The sequence below is a fragment of the Trichosurus vulpecula genome, chromosome 4 (assembly GCF_011100635.1).
Source record: "Trichosurus vulpecula isolate mTriVul1 chromosome 4, mTriVul1.pri, whole genome shotgun sequence".
Classification (NCBI taxonomy): Eukaryota; Metazoa; Chordata; class Mammalia; order Diprotodontia; family Phalangeridae; genus Trichosurus; species Trichosurus vulpecula.
The window spans coordinates 40,388,347-40,403,771 of NC_050576.1; the positions used below are offsets into that span (position 1 = coordinate 40,388,347).

The window sequence follows — 15,425 nt, forward strand, 5'->3', positions numbered from 1 at the left end:
CCTGACCCCACCCCACCCCAGGCTGCCCAAGACGGGATCGAATCGAATTGTTTTCGAGCCAGTGGGAAGGGGAGTGTTGGATTTTCGAGCCGCCCCCACTGCCCGGTGCCAGCTGTGCCTGCCAAGGCTCTGCTGATTTTGCCCCAGGTCAGCGTGGCTGGAGTCCGGAGGGGCACGAACCCGAGAGTCAGAAATGACTCCGAACTCTGGCAGGGACCCCCAGGGCTCGTGAGAGCGGCTCTTGTTCATAGCAGTAACAGTAATGACCCGTGTTTCCGCAGCGCAGAGCCCAGTCAGCGAGTCCTGCATGGCTAAACTGACTCGGATCCCTCGGTGATGATTCTAGTCCCGGCCAGCCCCGGCTCACGGACTGCTTCAAGGCATCTGTCTGCCCGTAAACAAGCCTCACAGTAAGTAAGCGTCTTGTTCTCCTCCTTCCTCCTCCCTTCTGGAAGAGCACCGCTGGGTGATGTCTGGACTGGCGCGTGAATTGGATTTTAAGTGAGGCCGGGCTGCTAGGTGTCAGCCTGTCCTCCAGAGACTTCGACGGCAAGACAAACGTCAAGGCGACTGGTGATGGCCCGGGATGCAGAGGGTGACCTTGGCCTTTCTAAATTAAGGTCTTTCCTAGGTCTCAGTTTGTTTGAGGCAATGCTCATTCAATAACTAAGGTCTAGGTAGGAATGGGAAGGAAGGGGTGGGATAAGGCCAATCTTCTATTTTCTGTTCAGTTCTGGGCTCTTGTTATTTTCCACACAAAGTTTCTATCCAATATACACGTGACATTGGCTCTATTTGGCTGTCTTTCTGACTGCATATAGTCTGAACAAATAGACCTTTATCCACTTGATTTTACATGTATATATGGAAGGTGGAACTCTTGCATGTTTACTCATTATACAGCTGGATGGCACAATGGATAGAGCTCTGTGCCTAGAGTTAGGGAGACTTGAATTCATATCCAACCTCAGAACAGGTGTGTGACTCTGGGCAAGTCACTTAACTTGTTTGCTTGTTTCCTCAATTGTAAAATGAGGAGGATGATCATAACACCTTCCTCCCAGGGATACTGTGAGGATAAAATGAGATAATATTTGTAAAGGACTTATAGCACATTGCTTTGCACATAGTAGGAGCTTGATAAATACTTTTTCCCTTCTCTCCTCTCTGACCTCTCCCCCCCATCCCACCCCACCCACACATACAATGTTATTTGCAAATGGAAATATGTGAAGCACCTTGCCATTCTTAAGAAACTCTTTTTGGAATTATTTCAGTCCATTCACCGTGACCTGAGAACACAGTTGGCAAGTCTGTTCCCCTGTGCTATGCCTCCTCCTCCATATCCTTAGCGTTACCTCTGTGTTTTCACTTAGCAGACTTTCCTGTCCAATCTTAACATGCGTATGGGGGAAACATTGTTAGATAAGAGCATGGAATGCTATTTGCACCAAATCACTGGGGTTTTGTATTTGTTCATAGTCGTAGGATTATAGAGGGAGAGAAGGAAGGGACTAGATAGCACTAGTCCAACCTCTTCATTTCATAGGTGAGAAATGTGAAGCCCAGCAAGGTTGGCCAAGTCATTTCCATGCAGAGGCTTCTTTTCTCATCTCTTTGCCCTCCTTCTGCTTGCTTCTTAATTTGCCTTTTTGTTTTGTTTTGTTTTATGGAGTTATGCCAAAGTTATCCTCCCTCATCTTCCTACTTAATGGTTTGCAGATAAACTTGTACCATAGGCTGCTGTTGTCTTTGGCTGCCTGTGGTCCTGCTTGGCATGACCTTTCACCATTCCTTACTGGAAGTTTTTGTGGTTCACTTAGTTTCTTCACTGTGGTGCCTGTTTTACATCAGTTAAATCTCTACAAAGTGAAAGCTGCGGAGTTAATATAGCTCATTTTTATTATGTGCTCTTTGGAAAATTTAACTCACAGGTAACATTTAAAGACCTCATATTAGCTGGAAGTTTCAACCTTGTCCTCAATTTTTTTTCCTGAGGTCTTGATAAGTCATATTTGAAAGTTTTGGGTGACTTCATTTTTCTTACTTTATTATGGTAAGCCTACTTTGGATGAAAGTGTAACCAGCTATTATCATCAGTATAGTAGTCTCTGTTTTAAACACGGCCACTAGGTGGCACCATAGTGCAAAGAGCCCTGACCCCAGGGTCAGCAAGACTCATCTTCTTGAGTTCAAATCTGGCCTCGGACACTTCCTAACTGTGTGAACCTGGGCAAGTCACTTTACCCTGTTTGCCTCATCTGTAAAATGAGCTGGAGAAAGAAATGGCAAGCCACTCCAGTATCTTTGCCAAGAAAACCCCATAGACAGTATGGTCCACAGGGTCATGAGGAGTCAGACATGACTGAAGTACCAAACAACAACAAAATTCCTTAAGAGAAATCTTAAGAATGACGTTTGGCTCCTGAGATGAGTGGTCCAATCCTTAGTCAATAGTTTATCACTAAGATAGTCCCCAGGACAGAAAAAGCTTTAATCATCACCCTTTCCATCACTTTTTAAAAGGTATTTAGTATCTAATTTTCTCCTATTACATGTAAAAACAATTTTTAACTTTTTTTTAAATTTTGAGTTCCAAATTCTCTCCTTTCCCCCTCCATTGAGAAGGCTGGTAGTTTGATATTGGTTATTCATGTGCAGCCATGCAAGACATATTTCCATATTAGTCATATTGTGAAAGAAAATATAGACCAAAAAAAAAAACCAAGAAAAATAAAGTTTTAAAAAAGTATGCTTTGATCTGCATTCACACTCCATCAGTTCTTTCTCTGTTTTCCCACATTCCCCTTCATTGTAAAAGCTCTTTCACACCTCTTTCATGTGAGATAATTTACCCTATTCTACCTCTCCCTTTCTCCTAGTACATTCCTCTTTCTCATCTCTTTTTTTAAATATCAAGCTATCATATTCAATTCATACTATTGTCTTGGATCAAACCATCATATTTAATTCATGCTCAATTGTCTTGGATCATTGTATTGCTGAGATTAACCAAGTCATTCACAATTCTTCATCATACAATATTGCTATTACTATGAACAATATTCTCCTGGTTCTGCTCACTTCACTTTGTATCAGTTCATGTAAGTCTTTCCAGGTTTTTCCTGGGAACATCCTGCTAGTGATTTCTTATAGAGCAATAGTATTCCATCACAATCATACACTACAACTTGTTCAGCCATTCCCAAATTGATAGGTATCCCCTCAATTTCCAATTCTTCGCTACCAGAAAAGAGCTGCTGTAAATATTTTTGTACTTAAAGGTCCTTTTCCTTTTTGTTTTTAATCTCTGGGATATAGACCTAGTGGTATTATAGGACCAAAAGGGTATATGTGATTTTGTAGCCTTTTGGGGATAGTTCCACATTGCTCTACAGAAGGTTAAATCAGTTCACAACTCCACTAACAGCACATTAGTGTCCCAGTTTTTCCACATGCCCTCCAACATTTGTCATTTTCCTTTTCTGTAATGTTAGTCAATCTGATAGGTGTGAAGTGGTACCTCAGAGCTGTTTTAATTTGCATTTCTCTAAATAATAGTGATTTAGAGCATTTTTTCATATGGCTATAGTTAGCTTTGATGACTTCATCTGAAAACTCCCTGTTCATATCCTTTGACTGTTTCTCAATTGGGGAATAGCTTATTTTTATAATGAGGCCTTTATTTATGAGAACTTTATCAGAGAAAGTTACTTGTAAAACTTTTTTCACAGTTCTGATTACTAACTGTATTTCACCCCATCCTATTCCCCCCTGTTTATTCTATTCTCTCTCTCTCCTTTCACCCTGTCCATCCTCAAACATGTTATGCTTCTGACCACCATCTCCTCCAAACTGCCCTCCTATCAGCCCACCTCCCTTCTTTTATTCCTTTCCCTTCCTACTTTCATGTAGGGTTACATGTTATACATTGTATATGTTAGTCCCTCTTTAAGCCAATTCTGATGAGAATAAGGTTCAAGTGCTCCCATCCACCTCTCCCACATTCCCCTCCATTGTAAAAGCTCTTTCATACCTCTTTTATATGAGACAATTTACCCTATTCTACCTCTCCCTTTCTCCCAGCACATTCCTTTTCTCATCCCTTACTTTTTTTTTAAATATCAAACCATCATATTCAATTCATGCCCATGCCTCTGTCTGTGTACCTTCTATGCCCAAATAATGAGAAAGTTCTTATGAGTTACAAGTATCATCTTTCTATGTAGGAATATAAACAGTTAAACCTTATTGAATCCCTCATGATTTGCTTTTACCATCTACCTTTGTATGTGTGAGTCTTGTATGTGAAAGTCAAATTTTCTATTCAGCTTTGGTCTTTTCATCAGAAATGCTTTAAAGTCTTCTATTTTGTTGAATATCCATTTCTTCCCCTCAAGGATTATACTCAGTTTTTCTAGGTAGCTAATTCATAGTTGTTATCCTAGCCCCTTTGACCTCTGGAATCATATCCCAAGCTCTCTCCTTCTTTAATATTGAAGCTACTAAATTTTGTGTTGTCTTGACTATGGCTCCACAATATTTAAATCATTTTTTATGACTTCTTGCAGTATTTTCTCCTTGACCTGGGAACTCTGCAATTCAGCTATAATATTCCCAGGGTTTTCATTTTGGGATCTCTTTCAGGGAGCAAATGGTGGATTCTTTTACTTTTTATCTTACCCTCTGATTCTAGAATGTCAGGGTGATTTTCCTTGATAATTTTTTGAAAGATGATATCTAGACTTTTTTTTTATCATGGCTTTCAGGTAGTCCAGTCATTCTTAAATTGTCTCTCCTGCATCTGTTTTCCAGGTCAGTTGTTTTTCCAATGAGAAATTTCATATTTTTCTTCTATTTTTTTCTTTCTTTTGATTTTGTTTTGTTGCTTCTTGATGTCTCATGGAGTTATTATCTTCCACTTGCCCAACTGTAATTTTGAAGGAATTATTTTCTTTGGTGAGCTTTTGTACCTCCTTTTCCACTTAGTCAATTCTGCTTCTTAAGGAGTTCTTCAGGGAATTTTTGTGCCCCTTTTACATTTGGCCTGTTCTTTTTTTCTAAGATGTAATTTTCAGAAGAAGTATTTTTTTGTGCCTCCTTTACCAAACTATTGACTTTTTTTCATACATCATTCTCATTTCTTTTCCCAACTTTACCTCTACTTCTCTTACTTGATTTTTAAAATCCTTTTTGAGCTCTTCCATGGCCTGAGACTGATTCACATTTTTCTTGGAGTCTTTGGATGTAGCAGTTTTGACTTTGCTGTCTTCTGAGTTTGTGTTTTGATCTTCTCTATCACAATAGTAACTTTCTATGGAATCTTTTTGTTGGTCTTTGCTCATTTTTCCAGCTTATTTCTTGACTTTCAATTTTGCATTAAAGTTGGTCTCTGTTCCTGGGATGGAGGGAGCACTATCCTAAGCTTTAGTTTTTTTGTGTAGCTGTTTTCAGACCTAGTTCCAAGAGTCTATAAGCTTTCAATTCTTCTGAGGTGGCATGATCTAAGGAGTGATGTTTACTACTCTCCTGGCCTATGCTCTGGTGTGTGAGTGACCAAAATTACTCTTTTTTGCCCCGAAACTATGACTTTGTGGCCACAAGCTCTTAATGTGCTAGTGCTCCTCCTCACTCTGGGACTGCAACCCAGATCTAAGTGTGGGCAATGTATCAGAGTCCTGAACCCAATGCCAGCAAAGGGACCCTGTAATCTTCTGTTGTCCTACCCTCTTACCATCTGTGGGCTGAGAACTCCAGAAGCCTCCATCACTTTTTATATGTGTTTCACTATGCTCTCTTTCAGAGGAAAGAAATTTGAGGAAAATGACTCTTATGTCTAATGAGTAGGAGGAGAGCAACCTTGAGGAAATTAACATGGGCAAAATGTTTGCCTCATGTGTGCTCCAGCTCTTCCAGGTGTCTGATCATTCCAATACCTCAGAGAGAGTCTCAGTTATCCCACTTCTGACACCAAATTGTCAGGAAATTCTCTCAACCAAAAGGAATATAACCTCTTAGGAGAGTCAGACCCTCATGGGGGCCCAATGACTGCAGTTCAAATAGAGGAAGGCCAAATTAAATACAAAGAGATTTACTAGCACATTAAGGACACAGCTGACTTAGACTTCTTAGAGAACAGATTTTGTTTTATAACATTTCAGGTCCATTTAGGGTCACAGCCAGTCAATAAGCAACATTCTGTAGCACCTTTCACAGGAGAGAGAGGAGTAGAGAAAGAAAGAAGACATTTCTGATTCAAGGGCAGAAGACAAGGGGAAGTATTCAAATATTCTTACAATTGTGAAAGAAGGGTTTTAAGACAAAACTGTAGGAACATACTTGCTGGTGTATATGCATATAGTACTTTTAGGCACTGGAGATACAAATACAAAAAAGAAAAACAATAAGCTCCAGCCCTCTGTATCAGTAAATCAATAAATACAACATCAATGATAATCGTGAATGTGCCTATGTAGTTCTGTATCACAAAGTATGAGAGATTCTCCATAAAGAAGGTAGAAGAAGCATAACATTTATCAGACACCAGAGAACCATATCCCATAACCAAATGTTCAGCTCCTACAGCCAGTTAGTCCACTTTATCATAACATCAAGGAACTTAAAACATATCACAATGTGTAGCCTCGCCACCCCAAAACCTCTCCAACCCCTTGCTGGGGTCTTCCCAAAGACAAACTCACAGTACAGTTAAGTCATAGTCTGTTCAACTCTAGCTATCACAATGGCCATTAGTGGCCATTAGCAGCCATAACATCTCTCTCTTTCTCTCTGTCTCTCTATCTCTGTGTTTCTCTCTCTCTCTCTCTCTCTCTCTCTCTCTCTCTCTCTCTCCCTCCCTCCCTCTCTCTCTCTCTCCCTCTCCCTCTCCCTCTCCCTCTCCCTCTCCCTCTCCCTCTCTCTCTTTCCCTCTCTCTGCATTTCCTGTAACATAACTTCCTTTTCCTGTCAGGAAGCTCCTCCTACCACTTTTGTGACTTGGACTTCCTGTGACATAAGCAGGTCACATGGCCTATTAATGGGTGGGAAAGATCTTCAGATCTAAATTGCTACTACACTCTCAAGGAGCTTTTGTTCTATTGTGATTCAGCATATTCACAGAAAAATGCATACAGACTATCCAAAAGAGATCACTAATAAGTGGACATCGGGAAAAGCCTCTTGAATGAGGTGGTGCCTAGGGAATTCCAAGAGTTAAAGATGACTAAGGAGTCCATTCTAGACATTGGAGACCGTCTGTGCAAAGACATGCAGATGGTAGGTGGAGTGAAGAGTTGTGGATAGCAGCACAGGACAGCTAGGTGGTGCCATAGTGCATACATTGCCAGGCCTGGAGTCAGGAAGACTCATCCTCATGAGTTCAAATCCTGGAATCAGGAAGACTCATCCTCATGAGTTCAAATCCAACCTCAGACACCTACTAGCTGTGTGACTCTGGGCAAGTCACTTTACCTTCTTTACTTCAATTTCCTCATCTGTAAACCACTCTAGTATCTTTGCCAAAAAAAAAAACCCCAAATGGAGTCATGAAGAGTCAGACACAACTAAAGCAACAGAACAACAAATACCACTAGTATTATAGGTTTGTTTTGGAGTGCCCAATCTTTTTTCTGTTGTTCTTGTTTCAGCCCTGGAAATTTAGGGAATATAATTCTCACATGCACCAGTCCATTTAATTGAGAGTGCAATGTTATCAGATTTACACTTGATGGAAAGTCTTATTTTGTGAGTATATAACCAGGAGTTCTACTTTTAGTCTTCTAAATGGGCAAAGTAATAATGCAACTTTACATTGCTTTTGTTCCTAACTATTGTAACCATGCCCAATCATCATCACTTCACAACTAGAAAGTAAGTTCATCATTCATATTTTGTAACTAGGCTCTTCTTTAAGATGACCTGCTTTCTGTGGTTTTGTTCAGAGGAGACCACCAACTCTTTTCCATATAAGTTTTTAAATAGCCATTGGTCCGTGATACCTTTGTCTACTGCTGATATGGGTTGCATTTGAAACAAGGACCAGTGCATAAACACTACTATGCTTTGAGCAGTCCCTAGATTAAAGTAGCCTGGATTTTACCAATGTTAGAAGAAAGGACTTTTTTTGTTATAATTTAATGTTGTATAGTATTGCCTTCTTGAGCTGTGGATTAAAAATATTCACAGGTTAATAAAAAATAAAAATATCAAATTTTTAAAAATTAAATTTGATCTTTTACCAAAAAAAAGAGATGGTTTCAGAAAACCCTGGGAAGACTTATATGAACTGATGAAAAGTGAAATGAGCAGAACCAGAACATTATATACAGTAACAAGAATATTGTAATGATGATCAACTGTGAAAGACTTAGCTGCCCTAATCAATGATGATCTAAGACAATTCCAAAAAACTTGTGAATTAAAAAAAAATTGTATCCAGAGAGAACTGATGAACTCTGAATGAATACTGAAGCAAACTTTTTTCATTTACTTACATTTTCCTGCCTTGTTTTGGCAATATGGTTAATATGGAATTATGTTTTGCATAATTTCACATGCATAATTGATGTCATATTGCTTAACTTCTCAATGTGTAGGGAAGAGGTGGGAGGAAGAGAGAGAACTGGGAACTCAAAATTTTTAAAAATAAAGTAAATATATCGTACAACGTAATTGAACAACAATCAAAATAAAATGAAACATTATATTTTTAAAATTCATATATGTACTTGTGGCTTTAAAGTGAAAGCAATTTACCAGAATAACTCTGGCATATAGAGATTATATCATGGGGAACATAGAGATTCAGTTTAAAATACAAGGTTATAGTCTGTTCTCCATTGCTAAGATAGTTCTTTCTCATGCTGGTGACTAATTTTTCTTTTTCCTTCTTTCTGAATTATCATGCAGATATGTTTTTAATTCAGAGGTGTCTCTGGTCACTCAGCAATAAAGCAAGACTATTGAAGATAACTTGTGCCTCAGGATGCCACCCTTTTTCTACTTCTTCTGTATGTATCACCGATCACTTACAAATTACATAGTTTGTGTGTATTCCAGCTTAGCAAGAAAAGACGAACCTGTCTACAGATGATGTATATGGATATTCTGTTGGGATATTTTAAATATATGAAAATAGTAAGATAGCACATCAGTGAAGGACCTCATTGTAGGAAAAGAGTAACAGAATACAGTTTTATTATGGGACCTGAGGGACAACCACCGTATTGAAGAATCAATTCTGGCCCACTTTTCTTTGTCACTTGAATTGAGTTTTTGATGACTAATGTTGCATTGACAGCTTATCCATTCAGCAGATAACTGGGTGTTCCTTATGCATGAAGCACTGCAGTGGGTACCATGAGGGATATGAAAGCAAATGCCTCAGGAGAGCAGTGGCTCAGGACCTGAATTCAAATCTGCCTCTGATGTTCATCAGCCCTGTGACCTTGGGGAAGTCACTTGACCTCCTTAGGCTTCAATTTCTTTATAAGATGAGGGGGTTGGGTAGATGGCCTCTGAGCTCCTTTCTTACTGTAGACCAGTGGTGTCGAACTCAAATAGAAATGGGGGTCATTAAATGGTTCATAAGGATCTTACAGGCCACACATTGACTTGGAAAACCACATATGAACATTATCTATCATCTATTGTATTTGTATTTATTCTCTTAAATGTTTCCCAATTGTATTTTAATCTGGTTCAGGCTGACCTCTGGAGTACTGCAAGATGCATTGGGCCATGTGTTTGACCCCTCTGCCCTGGACCTAGGATTCTATGATAAGACATGGTCTCTGCCCCCAGACAGCTTAAAATCAAGTAGAAGAGATCAAACAGGCACAGAAATTCTGATAATTTCAGGTCATATGTAATATACGTCATAAACAAGCTACAAACAAAATGCTTTCAAAGTTCGGAGTCAAGCTTGGTCATTTCTGTCTGAGAAGATCAAGGAAGGTTCCATTGATGGGGGGGCAGCTTAAAAATGGGTAGAATTTTGATAAGCTGAGATTGTGAGGGAGATACTCCAGGTAGAGGGAATAACCTGACTAAAGGTAGAAAGGTCATATACTTAGAGCTATAAGGACCTCAGAGGTTGTGTGGTGAAACCCCTTCATTTTACAGATGAAGAAAATGAGCCCTGGAGATAGATGACCTGCGTGGTACCACACAGGGAGCACCTGGTAGAGCTGCCTCTGGCTCCCGGTCCCACACATTGCAGTATGGAAGGGTTTGGTACTGTAGGTGACTGAATGGTGAGCTCCCGGATTTTCATGGATGTATAAGGCTGAAAAGCCAGATTGGAGCCAGATCATTCATTGCAGGACTTGAATCCCCAGGCACAAGGGTCCAATAGCCGCCAAGTAGTGATGAGCTCTTTTGTTGGACTGCACCTGTGAGCTCTTTGGGAACTATAGGGAAGTCCCAGTTTGGAATTTCCTCCACCAATGCAGACCAGCAGCTGTTCTAGCACCTGCAGCTGGGGGGAACCGAGGCGTTAGGGCCCAAGTCACACAGAGACACACGAAGTATGGGTCAGAGGCAGGACTTGCTGCTTCCGAGACCAGCTCTCTGTCCACTTTGGGCCCAACTATGGAAGGTTGTTTTTTTTGTTTGTTTGTTTTTGTTTTTTTAACAAAGGTGTGGCCTGCATAGACCTATGCAAGATTAATCTGATAGTGACATTCTGGATGGGTCAGAGGCATGGAGACTTGTTAAACTTCTGTAGTAGTATACATGCAGGAGGAGAATAGGGTCTGGGTCAGGCTGGTAGCAATGGGAATGGAGAAGAGGGGATGGATTTGAGAGACATTTTAAAAGAAGAAGTGGACTTTGTGCCTGATGGGGAGAGGCAGGATTGGTGTAAAAAACAATAAAATAGTAGAGTTAACACCGGAGAGGCAGATGGCAGGAACACTAGTTTAAGCTTTCGCCGCTCTGGGTTTTCGATACTAGTGGGCAAAGTCAAAACTAGGGCCAATCTATGAGAGCATTGTTCTAGGTGGATAATTTAGAGAATGTGGGCAGTACTATCCCAGAGGCTTTTCCTCTCCTGCCAACCCGAATCCCAGCAGTAGAGACACTTTCCCCTCATGTGGCAGTCTGAAAATCTCAGAAGTCCTGGCATGGATTTTATCCTGGTCGCCTAGTAACCCTCCTTCTTCTCCTTCTTGTCTCAGGCACAAAACTTGCTCCTGCAGCTCTGCTTGTGAGACTCCAGAATTGGAGATATCTTACCAAGCAATTGACTAATTAGAACTTAATTTAGTTACATATTTGGGAATAGTTGCATAAAGTCAAAGTTTTAGACATGGAGAAGTTGGCTAAGGGAAAGGGTGATGAGAGAAGAGGGCTGAGGGGAACTCCTGCATTTAGGAAGAGGAATTAGCCAAGGGCATAAAAGAGGAACCCCACCCCCCATAATACAGTGCACAGGAGCCAGAGGAGATTAACAGGGTCAGTGGCCACATACAGTTCAAAGGGCCCAGGTGCCGTTTTCCTGCCTCTCCACTTGCTTCACAAACAGTATCTCCAGCCCCAAATATGTAGTTATTCAAACTCTAAAATATATTCTGGCTGCAGAGTTAATTAGATAGAAAAGTCAAACTGTGTTTGTGGTCCTTGTGCAGCTCTTATACCTCAAAAGAGGAAACACCTGTATGTATTTCATCTCATGGAGACAGGAGTGCAGACACAGAGTCCATCCATGAAGACTGCTAAGGGTGTTCGCATGTCTGGCCAGCAGATGCCACCCAAAGGCACCAGGGGAAAAAGGGGTCATTGTATTTCAGACCCTTATATCACCTACACACTTTTAAATGACTGTATTAAGGCTATCACTGGCAATTTTATTGATGTCATATGCTCAGTACAGTTTGGGGATGTGCCCTGGATATGCATGCATGGTTACATGTTTTACATGTATTGCTTATATGTAATTATAAATGTGCATGTATTGTACATATATGTATCTGTGTACACTACACAATTATATATATATCACACATACATGTTCTATGTATAGGCATGTCAGAATAGGGCACTACTGTCACTTAGTTTTAGCCTATTGTATATATACTATGTTGGTGATAACCCAAATGAAGAAATGTTTTTGTTGCTTTTAAATAAACCTAAGAGATGATATGGTGGTGTGGACAGAGAGCCATCCTTGAAGTCGGAAAGACCTGGATTTGAGTCCTCCTTCTGACAGGAGTCAACCCCCCCCCCCCCCAGGCAATCCCCAAAGACTATGGAAACTGCCAAAAAGTACTGATTCACATCAAGAAGAGTTTCTTCTGAGGAATTTCTCTCCCCAACAAAGTGACAAGTCCAGTTTAAAAAAAAAGAAACATGAAAGGAAAACTAATGCTACACATTCACGTGATAAAAATAATTGAATTTAAGTCAAAAAAAGATTTTTACCTGCATCACATTTTTATTGGGTTTCAGGAGGTAGAAAGGAGCCTTTAAAGACCATCTGGTCTAGTCTTGTTTGTGTCCTGGCCCCCTGTCATTGGCAGTGGTCTGGGAAAGCCTTTGGACCCCTTCTCAGAAGAACAATGCTTAAATGTATAAAATAAAAAATGTATATATATGTATATATGTACATATATATACATATATATAAAACACTTTACAAACCCTAGGTTAAGCATCTCTGATCTAGTCAGACCCCTTCATCTAAGGTCATTTATTATTAATTTTACCTTAATTATCCTTATGTTCCATAAAGTCTTTGGAATTTTAAAATTTTACATTGGGATTGCAAGAGGTATTTGTAAAAAATGCTTTCAATTATTTGTCACGCTATAGCTTTTTAGTTTAAATAATGAGCAGTGCCTAGGAATGCATCTTATACAGGAGGGGATTTAATCACAAATGCAATTCTGAAGGAACCACATTCTTCAGAAGAGTATTTTCTGATGATTTATTTCACAAGGCTTTGCACATAGTTGGCACTTAGTGAATTTGTTGAATTAAAATACTGGTTTCCAAACCTGGAAAGACTTACATGAACTGATACAAAGTGAAATGAGCAGAATCAGGAGAACACTGTATACAGTAACAGCAATATTGTATCAAATGTGAATGACTTAGCTCTTCTAATCAGTGCAATGATAATTCTGAAAGCCTTATGATGAAAAATGCTGTCCATCCCCAGAGAAAGAACTAATAGAGTCCAAATCCAGATTGAAGCATACTTTCTCTTTATTTTTCTTGGTTGTTTTTTGGGGGGAGGGGTCTGTGTTTTCTTTCACACCATGACTAAGATGGAAATGTGTTTTGCATGACTGCACATGTATAACCTATATCAAATTGCTTTCCTTCTCAATGAAGGAGGGGAGGGGAGCAGAGGGAGGGAAAGAATTTGGAAATCAAAATTTTAAAACAAATGTTAAAAAGTGTTTTTACATGTAATTCAAGAAAAATATTGAACTAATTATAAAAATTTAATTGGCAGCTATTTAGCAAAATAAATAAAAATGCAATAAAACAAAACAAAAAGAAATACTGGTTTCCCAAGCTATATTCCTCATCTCATTCTAATCACCATTTTGAATCCCTTGTCACGAAGTCATTGGGATAGAGACAGGTTATTTTCCATTGAGGAACCCCATCTTTGGACTTCAGCCCCTATTGTTTAAGTCAGGCCTGCACAACTTGCAGCACACCAAAGGATTTCCTGTACCTACAAATAATACTTTTCTCTACATTTCTCACAGGTCACCTGCAATCCTTTTGCCTGCCTCAGGTGGTTCACGGGCGGCAAGTTGTGCAGGCCTGATTAAAGTAATTATTTCAAGATTGGTTTAAGACATTTTTTCAACTATTTAATTTAACATTATAATCATTGTTACTTTCTTTTTATTTCTTTAATATTTTAACTGCTTGGATTTTTCCTTTGTGTTGTTCTCCAAAGACTATTTTATGATAAAGGACTTAATTTTTTAAATGAAATGAACAATTGCAGTAACACTGCTATAGTAATGACTAATTTATTCAGCACTGTCACTGAATGGAATTTCTCGATATGCATGAATTTTCCAGATAACTAAAGTTATCTTTGTGCCCTCTTAAAAGTCTGTGATTATATTGATTTAGGCTAGAACCAGTTACACAGGTGGTCATCGGCAGAGCCAGGATTTGAACAGAGGTTCTCTAACTCCAAATCAAATGAGGAGGTTGGGAGCTGGTCCCCAGGCACAATATGCAAAGTATACTGAAATTTAACCCTACCTATGGTATTTAGGAACAGAGATTTAGAGCTAGAAGGAAACGGAGAGCTCACTTAATCAAAACCCTCATTTTACAGATGCAGAAATTGGTGACTTAGCCAAGGTCACAGAATTCAGCAGAACCAGATTTTAAGATGTTTAATAAATGTTTGTTGTAATTGGAGGCCAACAGAATTGTGGAAGAGGAAGCAATCCAATCTAGGGCAAACAGTCAAGATGCATTTATCAAGTGTCTTCTATGTGCCAGGGACTGTACTAAGTGTTGAGGATACAAAGAAAGGCCTTACACATAGAAATGTGCTGGTAAATATTTAACAATGACAGTGGGCTCTGCAGAAAAAAAAAAGTATGCATTCACCTTTCCAAATTTACTCTGCATTATTAAAACTTCCTAAGTTTAGACAACCACCAGAACAACAAATCAAGCCCTGTTCTCCAGTTTCCAAGGTTTAAATGCTCACACTGAATAGTTAACAGTCATCTCTGTCTTCAACACAATCCTGCTTACACAGCTCCATCATTCACGAAGGACATACCTTACAGCACAATATAGCACTTGATGTTCATAGCAAGGACGCTGAGTCATGAAGAAAAGGTTAATTTATATCTGACATACTCTGTTTACTATGACTGGGAAGTCTGTCACATGGTAGAGAGCTTCATCTAAAATAACCAAAATAAAAGGTTCAGTACTTACAAGGGAAAATCTTTAGTTATCTAGACAATTCACTTATGTAAGTGACATATATAATGCTTTAAGGATTAAAAAGCCATTGAGATACATTATCTCAGCTGATCTTCGCAAAACCCTGTGAGGTAAGTGGTGGTATTATTCCCATTTTACAGATGAGGAAACAGATTAAGAGAGGCTGTGACTTCCCCAAGGTCACATGGCAGTATAAACCTCAAGGCCAAAGCTCTAGCAACCTCTCCACCTGGCAGCCTTATCTGTGTAAAGCCCTGATTCACTATTGGGGATGATTCATTCATTTCAGAAGCTGTATTGGTACTAAAAGGAAACTGAATAATTGAAGCAACTATTAAAATAATAAAAGCAAACACAAATAGTGCTTGAATTCACGATCCAGATATTTCAGAAAAAATGATTTCTTAAACTGTGTCCATTTTCTGTTTCACTTTGCATCTATAAATGGCATGCTAAGTGTCCATTGATAAGTTGTCATAAAGTAT

General features: G+C 39.4%; 1 protein-coding gene across 1 annotated transcript in view; it reads left to right on the forward strand.

The window, feature by feature from the left end:
- Positions 1–281: 281 nt before the first annotated feature.
- The window catches only part of KYAT3 (kynurenine aminotransferase 3), a 60,361-nt gene continuing 45,217 nt past the window's right edge, over positions 282–15,425 (forward strand). The window contains exons 1-2 of the mRNA XM_036756204.1: positions 282–410; positions 8,908–9,008. Coding sequence (XP_036612099.1) covers positions 8,910–9,008 — 99 coding nt within the window. The 5' untranslated portion in view covers positions 282–410; positions 8,908–8,909. The remainder of the gene's footprint in view (positions 411–8,907; positions 9,009–15,425) is intronic.